Source organism: Geospiza fortis, unplaced genomic scaffold (assembly GCF_000277835.1).
Source record: "Geospiza fortis unplaced genomic scaffold, GeoFor_1.0 scaffold173, whole genome shotgun sequence".
In the NCBI taxonomy this organism is placed as follows: domain Eukaryota; kingdom Metazoa; phylum Chordata; class Aves; order Passeriformes; family Thraupidae; genus Geospiza; species Geospiza fortis.
Genome location: NW_005054334.1, coordinates 5,566,519 through 5,586,302, shown reverse-complemented (window position 1 = coordinate 5,586,302; position 19,784 = coordinate 5,566,519). Strand labels below are relative to the sequence as shown.

Genomic DNA, 19,784 nt, shown 5'->3' with positions numbered 1-19,784 from the left:
GACCAAGGATACTTTTTTGGTCACATCCAAATTGAGAGGCTTTGGTAAAGTCCAGCACTGCCTTGGGATGACACTTGCCTCTTTCAATGTGAGATGAAGCATGACCCAGAGCAGTGCAGTCTTACATCCCCACCTGAGGCATGGGTAGTCTGTGGGGACACCCAGACAATGGTGCAACTGTGTGGACTGTACTCTTCAGTAGGAAGTTAATATCCTGTAGAGGGATATTAATCTGGTGGCAGCACAAAGCCAGTAAAGTATCCTTGGAAGCTGCCAGGAGCCAAATAGTTTGAAACTCATGTTGTTCAGGCATCTGAGGACTTAGACCCCAAACCTACAGAGCCCACAAGGGTTCTAATCCTGAGCAGGTACACAGGATGAACAAGGCTGGGAACTGACTAAGGTTTCAATGTTGATTGTCTTACTGTGGAAAAGCAAACTGAAGCCTCTCTCATGTCTGTTATCGGAGCTTGGGGGTACTGGGAAGGAAAGTTGGCAGCCACCAACTTAATTTGAAGAATAACAGGCCATTATCACAGAGCTTCAGCTGGTGGTCACATGTCTAGAGTGAATCTACTTTACTGAGCAAGTGTCTCAGGCAAAAAAGGCAGAGGAGAATCCAGTTTTGCAGATTGCCATGTTGATTAAGGACAGTAAAAGAGCTGAATTATTCAGCCTTACTGAGGCTAATATACTTCTGTCTGCGCCCAGGAACAGAAATGAAGGGACACAGAAAAAAAATCAAAATTAGTAAATAAATAAAAACCACATGTACACACACTAGGTGCCTTCAGAATCAAGCAGCAATTGAGGAAGCATTTTAAACATACCAATTTTTGCGCCTGTATCTGACATAGGATTCAGTTTATGAACTCCTCTGGATTTTTGAGCCAGATTTCTGTTTTGATTTTTCTTGTTCTGGGTATCACATCTCCCCACTTTCTTTCAGTATGTTCATTAGGGCCTCTTTCAGTATGTCTAAGGGCCTCACGGTAATTTAGTATTAGTCTGATGCTCTCTGATGAAAACCATCAGTACTATCATTCTCCTCCACAAGTTAAGTCGCCACTATAAAATGAGAGATAAATGAGAATGGGCAAAAATATTTTGCATGAAAACTGTCTGAAACGTCAGGTTTGTGAATCATGGCATGCAGCTTCAATAAACAGATTACAATTTCCCATGGAAGTGCTGTGGGACCATAATTTCCCTTTCCCGAGGTTCTGCTGCCACCTTCTGGCTCTTAGTTTTACAAGAAGCAGAGGGAGACATTAACTGGTCCTCTGGAACAAGAAACGTTTGTTTATTGAAGAATGATCTTATCTATGTTTAGAATGAGGGTTAAAACTTTCTGAATAAGGAGAAAATATGGATGAGCCCCCGTTATTTTCACGGAATACTAGGAGGAAGGTAGGCAGCAGAACTGGGTCAGCTGTTCTCAGTTACAGCTTAGGAAGAAGCCAGGCTCTCTGGTTGTCTGTGCTGTTCACCTACCTGGAGGAAAAAAGAAATTCCAGGATGGAAGGTTTTGACTGGCTTTAGCAAGACACAGTGATTACTTAAACTTTGACCATTCTTCTTTTTTGGGGGGATATATTTATTTAGAATCACAATGAAGGGAGGTTTATTTTTTTTTTAATGTGAAAACAAAATAACCAAGTGCCTTTGGGTGGCAGTTTCACTTTAGTTTAATATGGCTTGGCCACAGTGTCAGGCTTCAGTTAAGCACTAGATGTTAAGCTACTGACATTTGTAGACATTGGTTTTCTACAATTCTCTTTCCCCCTTGTGCAGCAGCTTCAAACAAGGACATACTGAAGGGAATATTTGAAGGATATTTCAGATCCACTGACAACACAGCATGTTATGGGGCCCAAGGGATGGATGAGAACGGGACTCAATCAAGGAGGCATGAGCCAGAAAGCACAAAGCTCATGGAGCTGGTACAGGGAGACCTTGTGGGTGATGTGTGCAGTGCTGCTGTCTCTGCACAAACAGCACTCATAGTCAAACCAAGGGAGACCAGAGATTTGACCAGAGATGAAAAATTAAAGCTCCACTGAAATCACTCTGCTCTTCCCAGAACTAACTTGAGTCTTATCAAAGCTGCTGCCTCCCTCCTCCTGGTAACTCCCATGGGTCCCTGGCAATAAACCACTACTCCTACCTCTCTTATGAGGGATAAAGCCTAATTTTAGGGCATCTGACTTACTTTACTGAGGAATAAAAATGTTTAAATTTTACCACCTTACTGTGAATGGACTCTTAGTTAGCAGAAGATGTTTATCTCTCCAGTTATGCTTTGCCTATTCCCTAATGGAGGCAAGCAATACAGCAAATTAATGGGACTACTTTAACAGAGACTTTTAACAGCAGCATCTCTGGATTCTCACTGATGGAATGACTCCGGTGAACACTAACCCACTGTGCACTAACCCTTGCAATTACTGCCACTGCAATAACTTTTATTCTGCATATCATACCCTGAAGCATATGCCCTTCCATTGCCAATCACCATGTGGCAGCAGTCTTAAAGGGGGAAGCAATCTCAGTCTGATCAGACTGCCAAGGCTCTACTCTGCTATGCTGAATAACAAGGGACTTCATCCATTCTATCCAGGAGTCACCAAAAACTCAAAAGGAAAGAAGGTGGTGATTTCTGAGATTTCAGATTTAAAGTTTGGGTGTAAAGAGAGCCATAACCTAGTTTCCCATGGTCTTTCTTCAAAGAGTCAGCTTTTCTCAGAGCCCCCTGTATCTGCACAGTGCTGCGTCCTCTCCCCAGTTCCCTACAACAAGGATAAAGCAGCAAGCAGAAGCCATCATGATCCATCAGATACAGAAATGCAGAGTCAGATAACTCATCATAACCTTAATTCTGCTGCCTTTCCTTGACAGTGTGTCAAGCAGTTCACACCACTACCATATTCTAGTGAAGACTATTAATCTGGGGGTGACTTCTTTTGAAATACCCCATGGTGTTCCCCATAATCACTGGTACAGTATTGAGTTTTCAAGAGACTTAGTATCAGCACCAAAAGAGAAATAAAGGTTTTAAACTGGACTGGAGGCAGAGAACATGGTGGGGATGAGGCAGGAGAAGGAAAGATGCTGTTCTGCACCCAGCTCCTTGCATCACTGGCTGGGGGCAATGTGAAGGCAGCATGCTGGATCACACAGCAGGTGGATCTCAGGACTGTGTGACTTGTCTTCAAAGAGGTAGGTGGTAGGTTTAATGGGTGTCTCACCAGTGCCTGGAGTATCACTGGGCAGCTTGTGGTTCTTCCAAACAAAATCCGGACTGTTAGTCGCCGCGCATGTGCCATTGCTTTGAGTGTTGAAATACAGGAGAGGTTTGAACTACGGATGGGAGGAGGGAAGAAATGCAGTCAGCAGCTGTGTTCTCCCTCTTTTGTCCCTTGCTCCAGACTACCCTTAATAAATGTATTGCCCAAACTCCAGTTAATTTTCCTGCTATAGTGGTGCATTTCTCAGTGTAGCCATATGTTTGCTGCCATATTCTTTCTCATTCCTCCCCTCTTTCTGAAAATAAATTTACCAATCCTACAAAATACCAGCTGCACTTCACTTACTGAATCACCACATTACATCAATCGTGTCAGTCTCCAGCATACCTCACATGACCCCTTTCTGGCACGCACAGAATGCCTTGGCACTCCACCACACCTGCTGCAGTTATTTTCATCATTCTTATGCAACAGTACAGGGCATTCTGTTTCTCCTTTCATATATAAGGTCGAACAGTTGCACCCTGCACATACGTACATAATTTGCAGTCTGTGATGTGTACAGCACGGTCAGATTGGTATCAATGTCTCCAAATTCATCTAGAATTACAGGACCCACTACACCTGCAGACACAAGGAATTCGTTAGAGGGCTTGCATTTTCAGAAACACAAATATGGAGCAGGAAATATGGGATAAATAAAAGGATTTCTGATACTTAGGATACTTTTCTTCTTCAGGTATGTGCTAGATACATATCAGCTCAGGGTGGTGCTTTTAACTTTTCTTTTCTTTTAATACCACACTACACTTTCTCTAAAAAATCCAATAAAAAGTGTTGAACTGACAGCACTGAAGAGGAAAGTCTCCCTCTAGCTACAACAAAATATATTTGTCAGACTTCTTCAGCATACCAAGAATGTCAGTCACCTCCCTTGAAGAGACCATTTTGGAAGTGAGAAGTAAAATAGTCTGTTTCCACTTGCAGTTTGAATCTACCAGCAGTAAAGGAAACACAAGGATACTTTCATTCCCTTTATTCTTTTGAAAGCTCTAATAATAATGTTTTAACCACATTCTTTTTGCCTTTAGCCTTCTTTTTCTGTACGTCAGCAAATGTGCACATTGAGAAACTGCCTGTGTAGCACATTACAAGGATTTTAAGGTGGAACTTCCTAAATCCCTCAGCACAGCTTGACTTTGCTTCCATGAAGTCAGTTGCCTCAACATGAGCACAAGCTTAGCCAATATCCACTACTCCTGAAAGTCTCACCTTCGTTTTTCCCTTTTTTTATAAGAGGATTTTTTTTTATCAGCTTCAGATTGTCCTTTTGCTGCTGTTGATGATGACTTGTTTTATTTCTCCTCAGTTCAGTATCAGCATTATTTTACTTCAGCAATTACCTTCTCCCTTTTCACCTCAAAAACCAATGCTAACTTTTTCATGGTCTACCTTCTTAATATCAAAATAATTATTGTATGAAATCCCTACTGTACCAGACTCCATCACAAGAAAGAATGAAGGTGATTCAACACCTATCACTTTCAGAATATTTTTTAACAAAACCTATAAATTATGATGAGCATTACAGTGCTGTATTTTGGATGAGTAAAAACCTTTGTGCAATTTAACTTTCAAACTTAAACAGAAGAGATGAGTTTACTGACACTCAGAAAGAGATGCTGTCTCCAGAAGGAATTAGTAAACTATATTTTGCTAGGTATTAGATACCATGGTTAAAGCACAGATAAGCCTGCAACCTTTCCTATCTTAGGAAAATCTGGGAAACTTCTACATATTTGCTGAATGTAGGTGGGGCATATACACAAAACTTTGAGTCATCATTTTGGTAGGAAGCAACAACTGGGACTATACTCCCAGAGAGATAACATTTTCACTTCTTTGCATAAGTTTTGCCTCTGTCTTTTCCTAATGATTGAATTCTGTGATTTTAAGCCCATGGCCTACAAAACAAAAGCCCACCAGTGCTAGACAACCTGTGAGAGGAACAAGAAAGTTGACTAAGAAGAGCCAACCCACTGTCAGCTGGCCTACATCCACACTGCAGGCACCCAGGCCTACATGGCTTTGTAAAGTGGAAAAGGTTGAAACTACTTCATCAAAGCTCAGCCAAGGGACTTCAGAGTCATTTTGAACATCAAATACTGAAAATAACATCCTTGTAAAAATTATATAAAAAGAAAAAAGTCTGTGAATAAAACTCATTGAAAGGCTTGGACTTGTTTAGGGTAGAAGTGACTTGTCCTAAGAGTGTTTAAAATTAACTTTCTTTCCCCTAATCAATTTAGTGAACCCTGCAAAGGACAGTACTTTTTTTTACCTTCAAAAGTGGTATTTCGGAATTCACGGATTAAATTGAAAGGTGACATTGGGCTCTGTGAGATGACAAATTTCTTGACACTATGTCCAAACAGCAACACTGCATTGAAATAGCCAGCAAGAAAGTCATCTTCCATCTAGAACAAAAGAAAATAAAAATGACTGTTTGAGAGTTCCTGTTTCTGCCATAAGGCTACAATAACCTTGATTGGCTCCATTTGGCAGAAACTCCAGCAGAGAAGACCAGAATCTGCTGAACACTGTGTGATTAGATGGCCAATGCCACATGAGCGTTCTCATTTCAAAAAAGAAAGGCAAACAAAATATATTTTTGATGTATGAAGACAGGAAGGTGCTGAAAAGTTAAGAGTCCCATAGGTAAAGGTCTGGCAGGCTGATCCTGGTGCAAAGGATTCAAGAACTCCTGCACTGTAGGTTCTTGGCAGTTCTGCTTTGCTACATGTGTCCCAAACACCCTGGCTTTGGATATGAGTTTCTGTGCAGATAATTCAGTGTGATGCCAGCAAGTTTGGGCTTCCCAGTGGCCACAGCTCAGGGGCAAGGAGCTGTGGCAGAATTTCCAGCAACCTGCCAGAGAGCTGGCACCCAAAAAGCATTGAGCCCAGGCTGGGGGATCTAGAAGCCCTGTAAATCCAGCCAGAAGCTTCACACTGCCTGCTGGAGAGCTGGAGCTCAAAGCCACAAATCCTGGGAGAAACTCTACATGAAGGACTCGGTTCCTGGGCAGATGGCAGGAGTATCAGTTTCACTAAACAAATAAAGCATTTTCCTAGGTTCTGCTTTTCTGGAAATTAAAAAAAAAATACCTTATTTCCTATGAAAAAAAAAGGTTCCTGTTTTTGAAGCTTATCTGGAAAGCCACTGGAAAGAAACTGCAACGGTTGTCATCTCTTAGACATATCTGCACAAATTAGTCAACAATTATTAGTTCTGAACTTTCCATGCTCACATCTCAATTACATGTATAGATCTTTCTTGAGTGATGCCTTGCAGCTGCATGTAAGAGTGTCAGTCACTCAGATGTGGAGTGGAAAAAGCATGCGCCTGTAAGTCTCCCTCACGCCCCGTGAATATGACACTTGCAGAACAAATTAGAAGTTTGAACTTCACAAAGCAGGAATATGATATCCTGCAGATATGCCTTATGATACTATATTTTGACATCATTACATCAGGACAAAATGTCATCCTGCGATAATATAAAGGAAAATCAGCTTAGAAGCATGACAGGGGATAATTACAGCTGCATTTTTAGTTTTCATTTCCTCATACATGAACAGGAATGAACCAAATGCAATAATCAGATATAAAATAGTGTTCTTACCAGGATGTCATCCTCCATCTCTACATAGTCTCTAATTACAGTATTGTAGCTGTAATTAGCTGGTGGCAGAGTCAGAACAAGTACGTTGTGCATGTAATCAGCTGAGATGTTCTTCTTGAAGTACACGTTACTGCAAAGCAAAGCACAAGAACCCCATGAACACTGAACAACAGGCTCAGTAGTATCCATGATAATCAGTCACTTGTTCCCAACAGCTCTGTTATTTAACAGGTTAAAACAGTAGTTCTAAAAATAAAATTTCATAATGCACACAACTGTTTATATCATTCATTCTCTGATGCTAGCTTTTGTGCCTAAATATATTAAAGGTAATATCAAGGCGATCTGCCAATCTGACACTCAAAGGTCCTTGTGAACTACGGTTATTATTGTAACTGTTTGTTTTCTACCCTGTTTATTTCCTCTTTTTTTTTTTTCAAGTGGAGTTTATATTTATTAAAACTCAGTTTCTCTTTGGAATCCACAATACTGCAATCATAGTTTCTTCATGTTACTGTGCCTGTCTCCGAGCTCTTCTGCACTCTTTTTGCTTGTTCCTCTAATTTTGATATTTCCTGCTAGAACTGAGCACAGCAGGAGTTGCACTAAAAGCATTTAACAGGAGGGAATGAAACAATCACAGAGGCACAGAGAGCAGATTATTGATTCATGTGTTTAATTCAGTGAGATTGGAAAATCAGAGGAAACTGTGTCAACTTGAAAACTCTGCTAAAACAAGCAGAAGATGTTGTAGCTTTCAGGTATCCTTGGTTTCATCACCCTGACAGGCCATCTGGAAGTGCTTCACAAATTGGCCACCACCAGATTCACATGTTAAAGAAGAATTTAGAAATAGATATTAGTGTCAACTGGCAGCATCTGTCATTGCTATGGCTAGATTAAGAGAAAGAAAATAATTGTGTGAGCCTTCTCTCATTATTCATGTTTGACCATCCTTTTATTTTGTCAGTCAGTACTGATTGGCCATCTGATTGGATTCTTACATCAGAGCCCTGTACCTGCCTTTCCCTCAACCTTCTGACTTTTACAATGCACTTTTCACCCTAAAGAACTTCAAAATGTTTCTCATCCAAGCTTGGGCTGAACTAGCCAGTTGAAAAGAAAACCTCATTAATCTCCACCAGACTGCATAATCCTCCAGCATCACACCTCTCTTGAGGGAGACTTAAAGACTGTGTTTGTGTCCTGCTTGCCAGACAGCTCAGAGCTGAAGAAAATTTAAATCTATCCCTTTTTCAGAGGCACTTCACTCCTGGAGAAGCATGGGACTTTGCCTATTCTCCCTCCTACAGCTTCAGTTTTCATCTAATACATCTGTCTGTATTTTATTGGGGTTTTTTTAAGAAGAATAGTGTGATTTGAGATACTCAGCAAAATAAGGGGTCTGTAAAAAGGCTAAGAACGGCAGCATATAAAAAAGCCTGAGGCAGCTGGGTATATCAGAAGGATGCATATCACAGCAAAGAATCCCCTAATCACCCTCACCTATTGTAATGCAACATCTATGCCTACAACACCAGTGGTAAAGCACTCACATACACTGTTCCCATTATGCATTTGCAAAGGAAAAGAGTTGAGGCCAGTTGCCTCAGGAAAAGCAAATGGGAATTTCTAATGCCTGGACAAAATTGTGGAATGCAAAAGTTCTTAAAGGCACTTCTGAAAAATAGATATGGTGAAACTGAAAGTGTACAGGATAGAGAAGATCCTGTTAAAACCTGAACATGATCCACTTAGGAACCAAAGGTTAAATCTTTGAAATCATTAACCCAGAGTTTCTCAGAACTGACCTGTTATGGTCACCTTTAGACACAAGAGCTGGGAAGTCCCACTGGCCCTAGAAGTTCATGGAATCTTTTTGCTACGTCAACAGTGAAGTAACATCAAGGCATGGGCACACACATTTGCCTTGCAATCATCCATCCATCCATCCATCCATCCATCCATCCATCCATCCATCCATCCATCCATCCATCCATCCATCCATCCATCCATCCCACCAGCACTGCCCCAGGCAATTAACTTTCTCCCAGACTGTGACCCGCTATGGCAACTGGGATTATACCCAAAAAACACTTGGTTTAGGTATCTACACTTAGTTGTACCAATGTAATCTCTGCTGTGTCACTTAGGTTTAGGGCCAGAGATCAGCTCTCAGTCCTTGTATACAGCCAAGGCTTTTGAGGATACCATTGATAAAGCCAGTTTATGTCGGACGTCTTCTATAAAGAGTTTTGTAATTAGCAATGTTAAGAGAAAATTAAACAATAGAAAACCAAGGTTGTATGCTAAGAAGCTTCTCTGAGAAGTTATGCTTCTGTGGTTATAAAGATGTTGAAGAGATGGTTATAAAGTACATGAGTTATAAACTGGGAGAACAGTTATATCACATAAATAATTTAAAAATTGAATAAATGGAGTCTAGAAAAATATACTGTAAGTCCTATTTACATAATTGTCTGGTTGAGCAGAGTGAATGAAAAATGTACCGTATCTCAAATGGACCATATCTCATGTCCATTCTGACTTTGGACTCTGTGCTTCTTTCATGGTTTCCTGCACTGAGGAGCCCACAGGAAGGCATTAAACCTACCTACTCTGTCACTGGCTTAGAAAAATATTATATGAACCAAAAGGGAATTTGTAGAGGATGTGCCATGAATTAAACACTATGCACGTTATATAAATGGTGAGACATGAGGAAAGATGGCAATAGAAAACATTTTGTGAAAGAGCATTTCTTCAACAAAACAGTTCCACTCAGGCTATTTCAATTACCTATATCCATCAGCAAATTGCAGAGAAAAGAAGAAAAACAAAGGTGATACTTTACTTGAAGAGATCTATCAGGATGATAACAATGTCATTATCCACCTTCTCCGTCCCTAGGTCTGAGCTGATGTTCTCTGGAGAGCCACACATGATGATCACTACAGAATGGGCAAAAATGGAGAGAGATTGGTGAGATTTACAGACAAGAAGAGGATGTTTGCCTGCTCCCCCATGTTTGAGTAGCAGGCAGTAGAGCAACTCTGGGCTAAGGCACATTATCTGTGCTGTACAGGGGCCCAGGCACAGAGCTCCAGGCTCTCTGCAGTAAAACCACAATATCTGAGGGGAAGTGGTAAAAGGTGCTTCAACACTTGCACCATTTTCTGTCTGATTGCACCTGAGCACTACCATTATCCCACTCAAATAAGCATTAGGAGTTGTGGTGCCATAACAGCTACTCAATATGAACATTGCTAGGTTAAATGGCCTTCAAGTAATGATTCCATTAGCTTGCTTACTCTCACAGTCACTTGGCCTGCTGATGCCAGGTGCTTAGTCTTAGGAGAAGATGAGGTATTCATTCATTCATTTTTCTAGTTTAGATTAATCATTTCCAGAAGTGCCCCTTGATATCAAAATGAGGTCCATAAATGTACCAGAGTTGCAAACACATGAGCGATAGAGAACTTGCAGTATCTATATTCTTATAGTATTTAAAGCCCTTCTTAGAGAAATTGTGATGTCTGGATTTCTGAATCTCTCACAAACAAGAGCTTGTCCTTAGATGGGATAATTTACCCCAAAAGCTCTCTGGAACCAGGAAATTCCCCCATATTTTTTGAGGATGAAGCAAGGAGTCTAGGAACTTTGTGCCATTTTATCTTTACATCCATGTAAAATGGTATATCTTTGTTTCCACCATTTCTGGTGAAAGGTTTCCCTATAACTTAACTAAGGGGTGGGTTTGAGTTCCTCGGAAAAGCAACTCACTTGCTGGGACAGTGCAGTCTCAACCCCTTCTTACCATTGCTCTTCCGGTTTGGATTTTTCACAGTTTTTCTAAGCAGCTCTGGAGTTCTCAAAATATCCTTGAACTTGAGTTTTTCAGAGAACTCTGTGATTCCAGCATCTAAAGCATTCATGTACCTGGCACAAGGGAGCAAGGATATTGTCAGGAAATTGCTAATTCCTCACATTTTCCTAAGATGTGCAAGATAGGCTGTTCAGAGCACACAAGAGTGTTTATAAGCTGGTATGAAACCTTTTCTACAGCAATAAAAGTGAAAGAATCAATACATGGCATAAAAGATGCAGAAATGCTTGGAAAGTCAACCAGAGGTATTTGAGCATGGTTATAGAAAGGGTGAATTTGGAAACTGCAATAATCTAATGAGACATCAGCAATTAAGAAAAAATAAATCAGGGATATGAGGAAACTGCAGGAAGTGAGATTAACAGGGAGGCAGAGCCAGGACACTCTGCTATTTAAGACATCAGAGGTAATCTAAGAAGGCACATGTGAAGGTCCAAAGGACTAAACAGGAGCTACAGAAAGAACTTGAGATAAAAACTGCACATGTACCCTGACTGTGACGAGAAGCAAAGGAAGAAAAGCAGCAACAAAAAACCTATACAGAACCACTTAAAACTTGAAGGGAAAAATGAGCTCAGCAAAAAAAGCAAGCAAGTAAAGTTTGCTAAAAGATTAAGGAAAAACAGTCAGCTCCTCAATTTTACTCTTGCTTCAATATGTCATTTCTGAGAAGAGATATTCTATCTGAAATCAAGTTAATGCAGAGGGGAAACCAAAAGAACTCTCTTTGGTTTTAAACTACATAACCTTTGATCTACCAGCACTGAGATCGCAGTCCTATGAGCTACTTAATATCTTTTACTTCCTTTTTTTTCGTCAGGAACAGGATCATTAACTGCTAATTTACAGAAACATATGCATTGTTGAAACATAACCTGATTTTGCTATCACTGTGGGTATTCATTTATTTTTATATGTATATGGGAAAAAACAATTAGCTCATACAGTAATACTTGTGCTTTAGAGAAAATGGATCTTTTTAAATTAGACTTCAAAAACCTTCACGTTGACAGTTTCTGTTAAGGCTGGATGAGATACATGGTTACAACTAAATTAGGATGAAAAGTGGGCAGAGATACAAAATTAATTTTTTTGTTGTTAATTCAGCAATAAAGGGACTTGAACAATTCTGAAGTCATAAAGAAGGTCCTGGCCAGAAGCATTTTAAAAAGTGAAATAAGAAAAGCTTGGAAAGGTCAGAAATAGCTTCCATGCAATTATTTCACTGAAAGGTATGAAACCTGCAGAATTAAATGGATTTAGCTAAAGCATGTGTAGTGCATTGGCAATTACAGCTGCAAATGTGGAGAAGTAGGGCCTGTAGTAAGAGGTGAACGAAGTGCGCTGATATTTCAAAGCATCAAAGAGAGGTAATCATAGCAATTATATCATGTGATCAAGTTGCTATCTATACTAAGAAAGAAGAAGGAAAAAATAAAAGTCCATAAATACCTACAGAAGAGTTAAATGGAGATAAGGTTTTAGGTTTCCTAATTCAGAAAAAAACTCTTTAAATTCTGTATCCAAAATATTCCATAAGTATATGCTTCTATCAATCTGACGCAAATATAGTCATAAATTTTGCTTAGAATTCTGCAAGTCTCTTAGGTTATAAATTAGAAATACATATAACAGTTATTTCCATTAACTCTTTGCTACTTCTCAGCTACATTTATAAAATTAGTAGGAGAAATTAGATTTTGTTTAACAAATCAGCTTTTAATATCCCAAAATTGGAAAAAAAATCAAAGTAGCCTAGACACATGCACATGAGCTGAAAGTTAAATAAGACTCAATAATAGAATAGTATTTACAAATATTGGTATATTAAAGAGTCTCTTTGTCTAAAAGCAGCCTTTGTTTTCAGGCAAGGAGAAAACCCAGCATTTTTGAGAACCAAGCACAGCCTGATGTTTCAGGTCACGAAATGAAAGCCGTCTCCTTTGCTCCCAACTGGTAAGAATATAGCTTAAACTCTGCAATCACTGGGGTAATTTTGCTTGAAGATATGTAAAGCTTGAATTTTGGAAATAGCACCTACATATTGAGGACGTTAATGTGGAGAAATATTTTAAGAGCTTAGTAAGACCCCTGACCTAAAAAGGCATCTATGGGGAGCCTGTGGAGGAGCCTCTCATGTTACACTATTTATATTAAGGAGGCTGTAAACAAGTATTTTCATCACAGACAACATGTGGGCTATGTTGTCCAAAGGAAAAGCAAAGGCTTGCAAATATTTAAAACAGACTGAGAGAAACATTCAGGTAAGTGCTACAGCTAAAAGCTACAATCCATCTTTTCCTTCTCTCATTCCTTGGTAGTAGTAAGGCAGCTCCCAGAGTGTAGGACTGAGAGAACACTTTGAGGAAACCATGTCTGAGGGTGGAGACAGCATTTATAAACAGCTGGGTCAGAGGTGGATCCAGATCTTACCAGAGGCATGCCTCTGAGGTTTCAGTTCTCTTGTAAATGTAGACAGATTCCCAGGTTGTGGTTTTGAATGGCAGCTCAGAATGTCTCCAAAAATGGGAGAAGAATTGGTTCAGTTTCCTGGCTGGGGTCAGAAGGCGAGTTAGGTTTTCTTTGTAGTCACAGGACAGTCCAAAGCTCCCTACAGAGATCATAGGCAGGCTCAGTATTGTTTCAAGTCTGAAGAAAGAGATAAGAGGACAAGTCTGAACAGATTGCTGTTGCACCAAGGCAGCTACCGATTTCCGTCCTCACCTCCCTCTCCTCTTGTGCCCTGAGTTAGTTTAACACAGTTAATTTGACCCTGAACCAGAAGGTTCCTCAAGGTCACAAGCAGATTTCTAGCCTGTATTGGTACCAAAAAGCCCTGTTGAACTGCTCTAGGCATCTTCTTGCACTGTTCCCAGTTACCCCTACCCTTTTGGGTACCACACACCATTTCAGCCCCAAGCGTTATGACAGGAGTCCAAAGGCTCAAGACAGGCTTCTGCTACCTGGATGCCATTCCCATGGGATGGATTTAATCTCCCTATTGGGACAGTGCTGCAGGGTGACAGCTTTTTGCTGTCAAAAAAGCTTTACTTCTACAATTCAAAGGAAAAATCTTTTTGTTTCACAAAGGTGTATTTTAGGAGCTGTGCAACAGCAGCAGTCAGGGAGAAAAAATTAAGGCAACCCTCTGCTGACAATGAATTTGTAAAACAAAAATCATTTTATATACAGAGACAGTAAGCTTTTAAGGATGAAAGTATATTTCTGGATGCTGCAATGTTATCAGACTAAACTCAACATGCTTTTGTTCTTGTATGCTGTTTTCTTATAACAGGGAATTTTGCCTGCAAAAACCATGGCTGTAAGAGTTGTTGGCATTATTGTGACAAAATTTTATTTTCCAGGTAAAGTTCACTTACCCAACTACAGGGGTTTTACTTACTGCAATAGAAACAGACATAGATGATGTAATACATAATGACAGGGAGAGTATTTCACTAATTAAACAGGCTTTTTTTTTCCCTGACAGACTTAGAATAGAAGATAATAGATTGTTTTGGTTGAAAGGGACCTACAAAAATCATACAGTCCTGATTATCTCAGGACTGACCAAAAGCTACAGCATGTTATTCATAGAAACGTAGAATGGTTTGGGTTGGAAGAGTCTACTTAAAGATCATCTAGTTCCAAACTCCCTGCCATGGACAGGGACACCTTCCACTAGAGAACTTACTAACTGCATTGTCCAAATGCATTTTAAACTTGACAAGCTTAAGGTATGATACATCTCTCTAGGAAGGCTGTTCCAGTGTTCTGCCACGCTCCCACTAAAAACACGCTTCCTAATGTCCAACCTATACACACAGATTTGAATCATTCCCACTTGTCCTGTTGCTGAATCCTAGGAAGAACAAATCAGCACCTCCCTCTGTACTTGCCCTTCTCAGAAAGCTGTAGAAAACAAAAGGTCTCCCCTCAGCCTCCTTTTCTCCAAACCAGACTAACCCAGTACCCTCTGCTCCTCACAGGACATACCTTCCAGCCCTTTCACCAGTTTTGTAAGCATTCAAAGACCTTCACATCTTTCTAAAATTGTGGGGCCCAGAACTGCATACAGCGCTCAAGGTGAGGCCACACCACTGCTCAGTACAGCTGGATAATCATCTCTCCTGACCAGTTGGTGATGCTGTGTCTGATGCACCCCAGGGTAGGGTTTGCCCCCTGTGCTGCCCGTGCACACTGCTGACTCTGGGGGTGCCAACCAGCACCCCCAGATCCCTTTCTGCAGAGCTGCTCTCCAGCTGCTCCTCAATCAATCAATCAATCAATCATTCAACGTACTGTCAAGAATTAGCAGTTTCCCTACTAAAGCTGGGCTTTGGAAGGGGATTTTTTTCCACCTACCAAACAGAGTGGCTATGCATAAAAGTCTTACTGCCTTGACTGTAGACCTCGAGATGTCTGATGTACTCTAAACACCAATGTCTCTGCAGGTTTGTTGCTCACAAAACAACTTTGTTCAGCAGCTGACATCTTTAACATCACAATATAAGGGGGAAGAATTGGTACTTACGAGACCATTTGGAAGGTGGCATAAGTGCAAGCGGGTCCTATGACAGCACAGCCAAGTGTGCCAGAATCCTGCAAGGAATCAAAAAGGGTCATTTGGGATAAAGCAGAGGACTGGCAGAGAGAGGAGGATGGGAGAATGAAGAAATTTGTAGGATATGAGGAGTCACAGAATTTACCTAGCAAAAGCAAGAGAAGAAAGGAGCTACAGAAAGTTTAAAGGAACAAACATAAAGGGGAGGAGGAAAAAAATCACTGAAAGCCAAAAAAAGATAGATTATGACATTTGTTAAGACAGACAGTAAGTAAGGACTAAAATATTGCTATAGGTGCGCATTTGAAATTAAACATCCCAGAAGAGCTTGCATTTGTTGAAGACAGGGTGATTGGTATTACTAGGTCCTGTGTATCTGAAAAATTATTACATAAGTGTATATGAAACTAGTATTTAAAAAAATCCTTCCGTGACCATCAAATGAGGCCTGACCTGTATCTTTGTGTGTCATGAGGGACAATTTCTTAGCAAAGACTACAGCATAGTCATAGATTAGTAGACTTAAAAATTCTCATTGGATTGACCAAGTTTCTCTCAGCGGTGTGAAAATCTTCAGAAACTTGGCTTCTTGTAATGCACTGACTTTAACTGAAACTTTTCCTCATATTAAAGTATTCACATAGTTTCTCTCACGTGACTTCTGTGATTTCTAGTGAGCAGCAAGCACTTCATCTTTGCCCTTTGGGCATAGTTCCATAACCACTTCATTGGTAACAGTGCCAGCCTAAGGATTTCTCTGCCCACATCCCCATCCTCACCACAGCTCTCTCTTTTGTGTATTGTGTCAACTGATGGTGAACCAGATCAGGATCTAATCCAGTTAGAAATTGACCTTTTTGCTCTGCTCGGGCTGTTTTGAGAGTTTGAGTTGCTGGTTTGGTTTTTTTAGTTAATTGTTATTTGGAGGTTTTTTTTTAATTGATTGTTTTGGCTGTCTGACCACACAAAGAGTTGTGCAGATACAAAAACAAGGTAACTTAAACATAGGAAAAGGAGCCAAAAGCTGAAGGGAGTCTCTGGGAAGCATTCATAGAATCTCTCTTCAGTATTTGCCTACTTCTTTTCACAAAACATACAGGAACATCCTCTCTTTAAAAACTTCACTTCCCTGTCAAATTTCTTTGGAACTGAATAGCAGGATCAAAGGTTAAGAAGGAAAGACAGAGACACACATGCACACCAAGGCAGAAGGAAAGAAGTCTGCTACTCACATAAATGGTTTTGATGAGCTCCACCCCTTCACAGGTGCTAGTACGGCAGGCTTGTGAGACATAGAAGGATGAAGTGAAGGGGTGGAAGATGGCATCCACTGTAACATTTTCTCCTGTAACACAAATGGAAAAGCAAACAGCATCATGAACTGCAGGTAACCACTAATACACTATTATCCCTCTCCTTCTGACACAGGTCTGAGCAGACTTATACTCTGAGGTCTCCCTGCTTCTGCAAAGTCTACCTACAACCTAACCCCCACTACTATGGATGTGACTGTGAAGTCTGCTCCAAGGTGGACTGCTGACTTCTTTTGAGTGTTAGTACTTTTAGTAAAAAATACTTCTAGACCTCTTGACTTCTTGACCATTACTAGACAATTTTTTAAGGCTCTGTAAGAAGTAACTGAGACACCATTTTCCAATAAAATTGGACAAAATGTCTTAAACTAGAGGGCAGGTAGGGAATAGATACTATTTCTTTTATTATTTCCTTGGAATCTCTTTTTCACATGATATTCTAGAGAGTGACAGTAGATTGGTGATGTTGAAAGGAGAGGTAAAATATCAAAATAAATAAAAGCAATATGACTCTAAATGAAGGAAAATATGGACTGCAGATTCTTCACACTTCAGATTGTGATGTGATCAACAGATAGGGTCAAGAGGAAAATTATTTTCAGAAAGTAGAGGCTAATCCAGTCAGGAGAGGGAGGAAGGGCAACGCAATTACTGCACAAGATGGATCACTGGTCTTGTCTGATCCAGTTCAATAATTTCCACATTACCAAACTGAGCTGAACATCTCCAGAGAAGCATGCAGGAAGAGTCTGCCCAAATACCATGAAAATATATATGGTTCTGCCCATTTCTAGAGCACTTCTATCTATACAAAGAAAGGTCATTATTTCGGTAAGATCTACATAAAATGGGCAAGCGAGGAGTCTGTCTGAGAAGCACCTTGCTAAAGGTCAGATGAGTAGGAAACTATGACACAAAGTGTGACAAGAAATCACAGGAAGAGAGGGGTAACCAACACCCACTGGCTTACCTGTCATCTGGAATTCCTTTTGTACCCTTTCCAAGGCTTGTTTCACAGCTAACTTCACGCTATCAGTACTTGATGGGAAATCCGTGTAATTCATGAGCATCACATTGATCACATAACTGTTGTTGTTACACCGATCTGAACCCACTTTCTTCAGCAGCTGCAGTGAGGAAAACAAAGGCCAAATGGCCAGCACCAATACCAGTTCCTTCATAGCTGCTCAGTTTAGACCCATTGTGTGTGCTCTCCCACTTCTTTTTGTCTTCTAACTCTCTTTCTTTCAGATACTCTACATTGATTTTGTTCCTGGATAGAAAGAAAGAAAGAAAGAGATTTCCACTCTGTAGAGTCAAAGACAGGCTGTGCGATTCTCTCTCCTGCACTTCCCTATCCCCTTCCCTGCCTTCACCTCTGCCCGTCCCTCCAGTGTACTAGGTGGCACTTCAAGGTGAAAAACTAGCGGCAGCAAAACTCAGGAAAAGAGAGAGGCTAAAGGTTGCTGAGAATGTTTGCTCATGGAAAGGCTGAGGCTATAAACTGAAACATTACCAGAAACCTTGCATGATAAGTGCACTAACTCTTCATCACATACATAAGCTGAGAGAAAAAAGAGGAGGGGACAAATGAACCATAAAGACAACTCTCCAAAATGGAAATAAAATATAAGGTCTGTTAAAGCCTAGAGGAAAACAGATGGTTACTTCATGTTTGCATTGCCCTACATCTCTTGATTACATTGCCACACCATCTCGGCTGATTGAGCTCATAAATTGAGGGTGTATTTTCTTCCGAGATAAGTTACCAATTTCATTCCTTTAGCTTATAACAGTGAAGTACTTTTTGTGTTGGCAAAAATGTCTCACCTGCAGGCCTTCAGACCAAAGCCCTTCTTTCTTCTTACAGACTCAGTACAAGGCTTGTCCACTCATGCTCGCCCAGCACTGTGCACCAAAGTGCCCTGGGTCTGCTGGCCCCAGACATGTCTGCTCTCATCACGCTTTCCCACCCCCTCAAATGGGGGCCCCAGATATTCATACTTTATGTGATGAACCTCTTGCATCAGGTAAGGATTAGCAAAGCTGAAGGTCTCTCAGACCTGCACGACCAAAGCTAAATTTTAAATGCCATCACTAAAAAAACCTCACAAAACAATAACAAAACAACAAACAAACCCCGCCAACCCACAAGCCTTTTGGAAAATTCTAGGCATTCTAGGCACAAAGGAGACAAATTTAAATATAGAGTGTGCTTTTGCTGAATATGGAGTGTTTATGCACACATACAACAGGTTCTGTTTTTCTACTGAAAGCTACACTGAGGCTGTCAGATAATAAATCATTTAACTTTTATTATCTTCCTGAAATAATTTTAAGACAAATAATGAATATAATCAGAAAGAATGTAAGTAACAGGGCTTGTGGTATAAAACAAGACTGCAATTTCATGGCTTCTTTTGAAGCCTATATTTAGAAGGTATTGAATACACCTCAGATATATTTGCACAGTCCTTTTTATGTGATTCTGTTTTAATACCAAATTACTATTGCTTGAATCTAATACCCAGAGAAGACCATGACCCAGCATTTAAAAGTAGTTCATAAACATCTCTGCATATTTAATCTAGCATTTGTAATTAATAATACAGTCATTCTAAATTAACAGTCTGTCATGTAAACATGTGGACTAGTATGGTTGGCTAGAGCCACAGATTGGGAATGGAACATGGCTTTTCCTGTGGAGATCATCTGCTCATCACTGGCTCGTTTTATAGGTATTTCCAATGTCCTTGAAACTTATCCCATATAAGTCAATAAGAGATTTATCATTAACTTCAGCAGAGCAGGATTTGCATTTTTATACTCTTCTTAGCCTATCTGGGAGAAACAGTCAGCATGAATAATGCAACTAGAACTGAGTATTTTACACAGCTGGTCACACAGGGAGCACGTAATGGCACTGAAGTCTCCCTGGCTTCGTATCTAGTAATGTATTTATTTGGTTTTCTTAGCACGTTGAAACTGTCCTTTAAAAACAAAAGTAAAATCAATGATAGCCTTATCACAGCACTTCTTTTTACTCTCTCCCTTGTCCTACACCATCACAATGCCACAGCCCCAGCAG

The 19,784-nt window shown here is 40.3% G+C and overlaps 1 protein-coding gene across 1 annotated transcript in view; it reads right to left on the bottom strand.

The window, feature by feature from the left end:
• The window catches only part of GUCY2C (guanylate cyclase 2C), a 43,375-nt gene extending 25,498 nt beyond the window's left edge, over nucleotides 1-17,877 (bottom strand). The window contains exons 1-10 of the mRNA XM_005421889.1: nucleotides 17,667-17,877; nucleotides 16,616-16,728; nucleotides 15,354-15,421; nucleotides 13,253-13,468; nucleotides 10,751-10,872; nucleotides 9,788-9,884; nucleotides 6,934-7,063; nucleotides 5,590-5,725; nucleotides 3,787-3,872; nucleotides 3,249-3,360 (exon numbers count right to left, since the gene is read on the bottom strand). Coding sequence (XP_005421946.1) covers nucleotides 3,249-3,360; nucleotides 3,787-3,872; nucleotides 5,590-5,725; nucleotides 6,934-7,063; nucleotides 9,788-9,884; nucleotides 10,751-10,872; nucleotides 13,253-13,468; nucleotides 15,354-15,421; nucleotides 16,616-16,728; nucleotides 17,667-17,877 — 1,291 coding nt within the window. The remainder of the gene's footprint in view (nucleotides 1-3,248; nucleotides 3,361-3,786; nucleotides 3,873-5,589; nucleotides 5,726-6,933; nucleotides 7,064-9,787; nucleotides 9,885-10,750; nucleotides 10,873-13,252; nucleotides 13,469-15,353; nucleotides 15,422-16,615; nucleotides 16,729-17,666) is intronic.
• Between the last annotated feature and the right edge of the window lie 1,907 nt (nucleotides 17,878-19,784).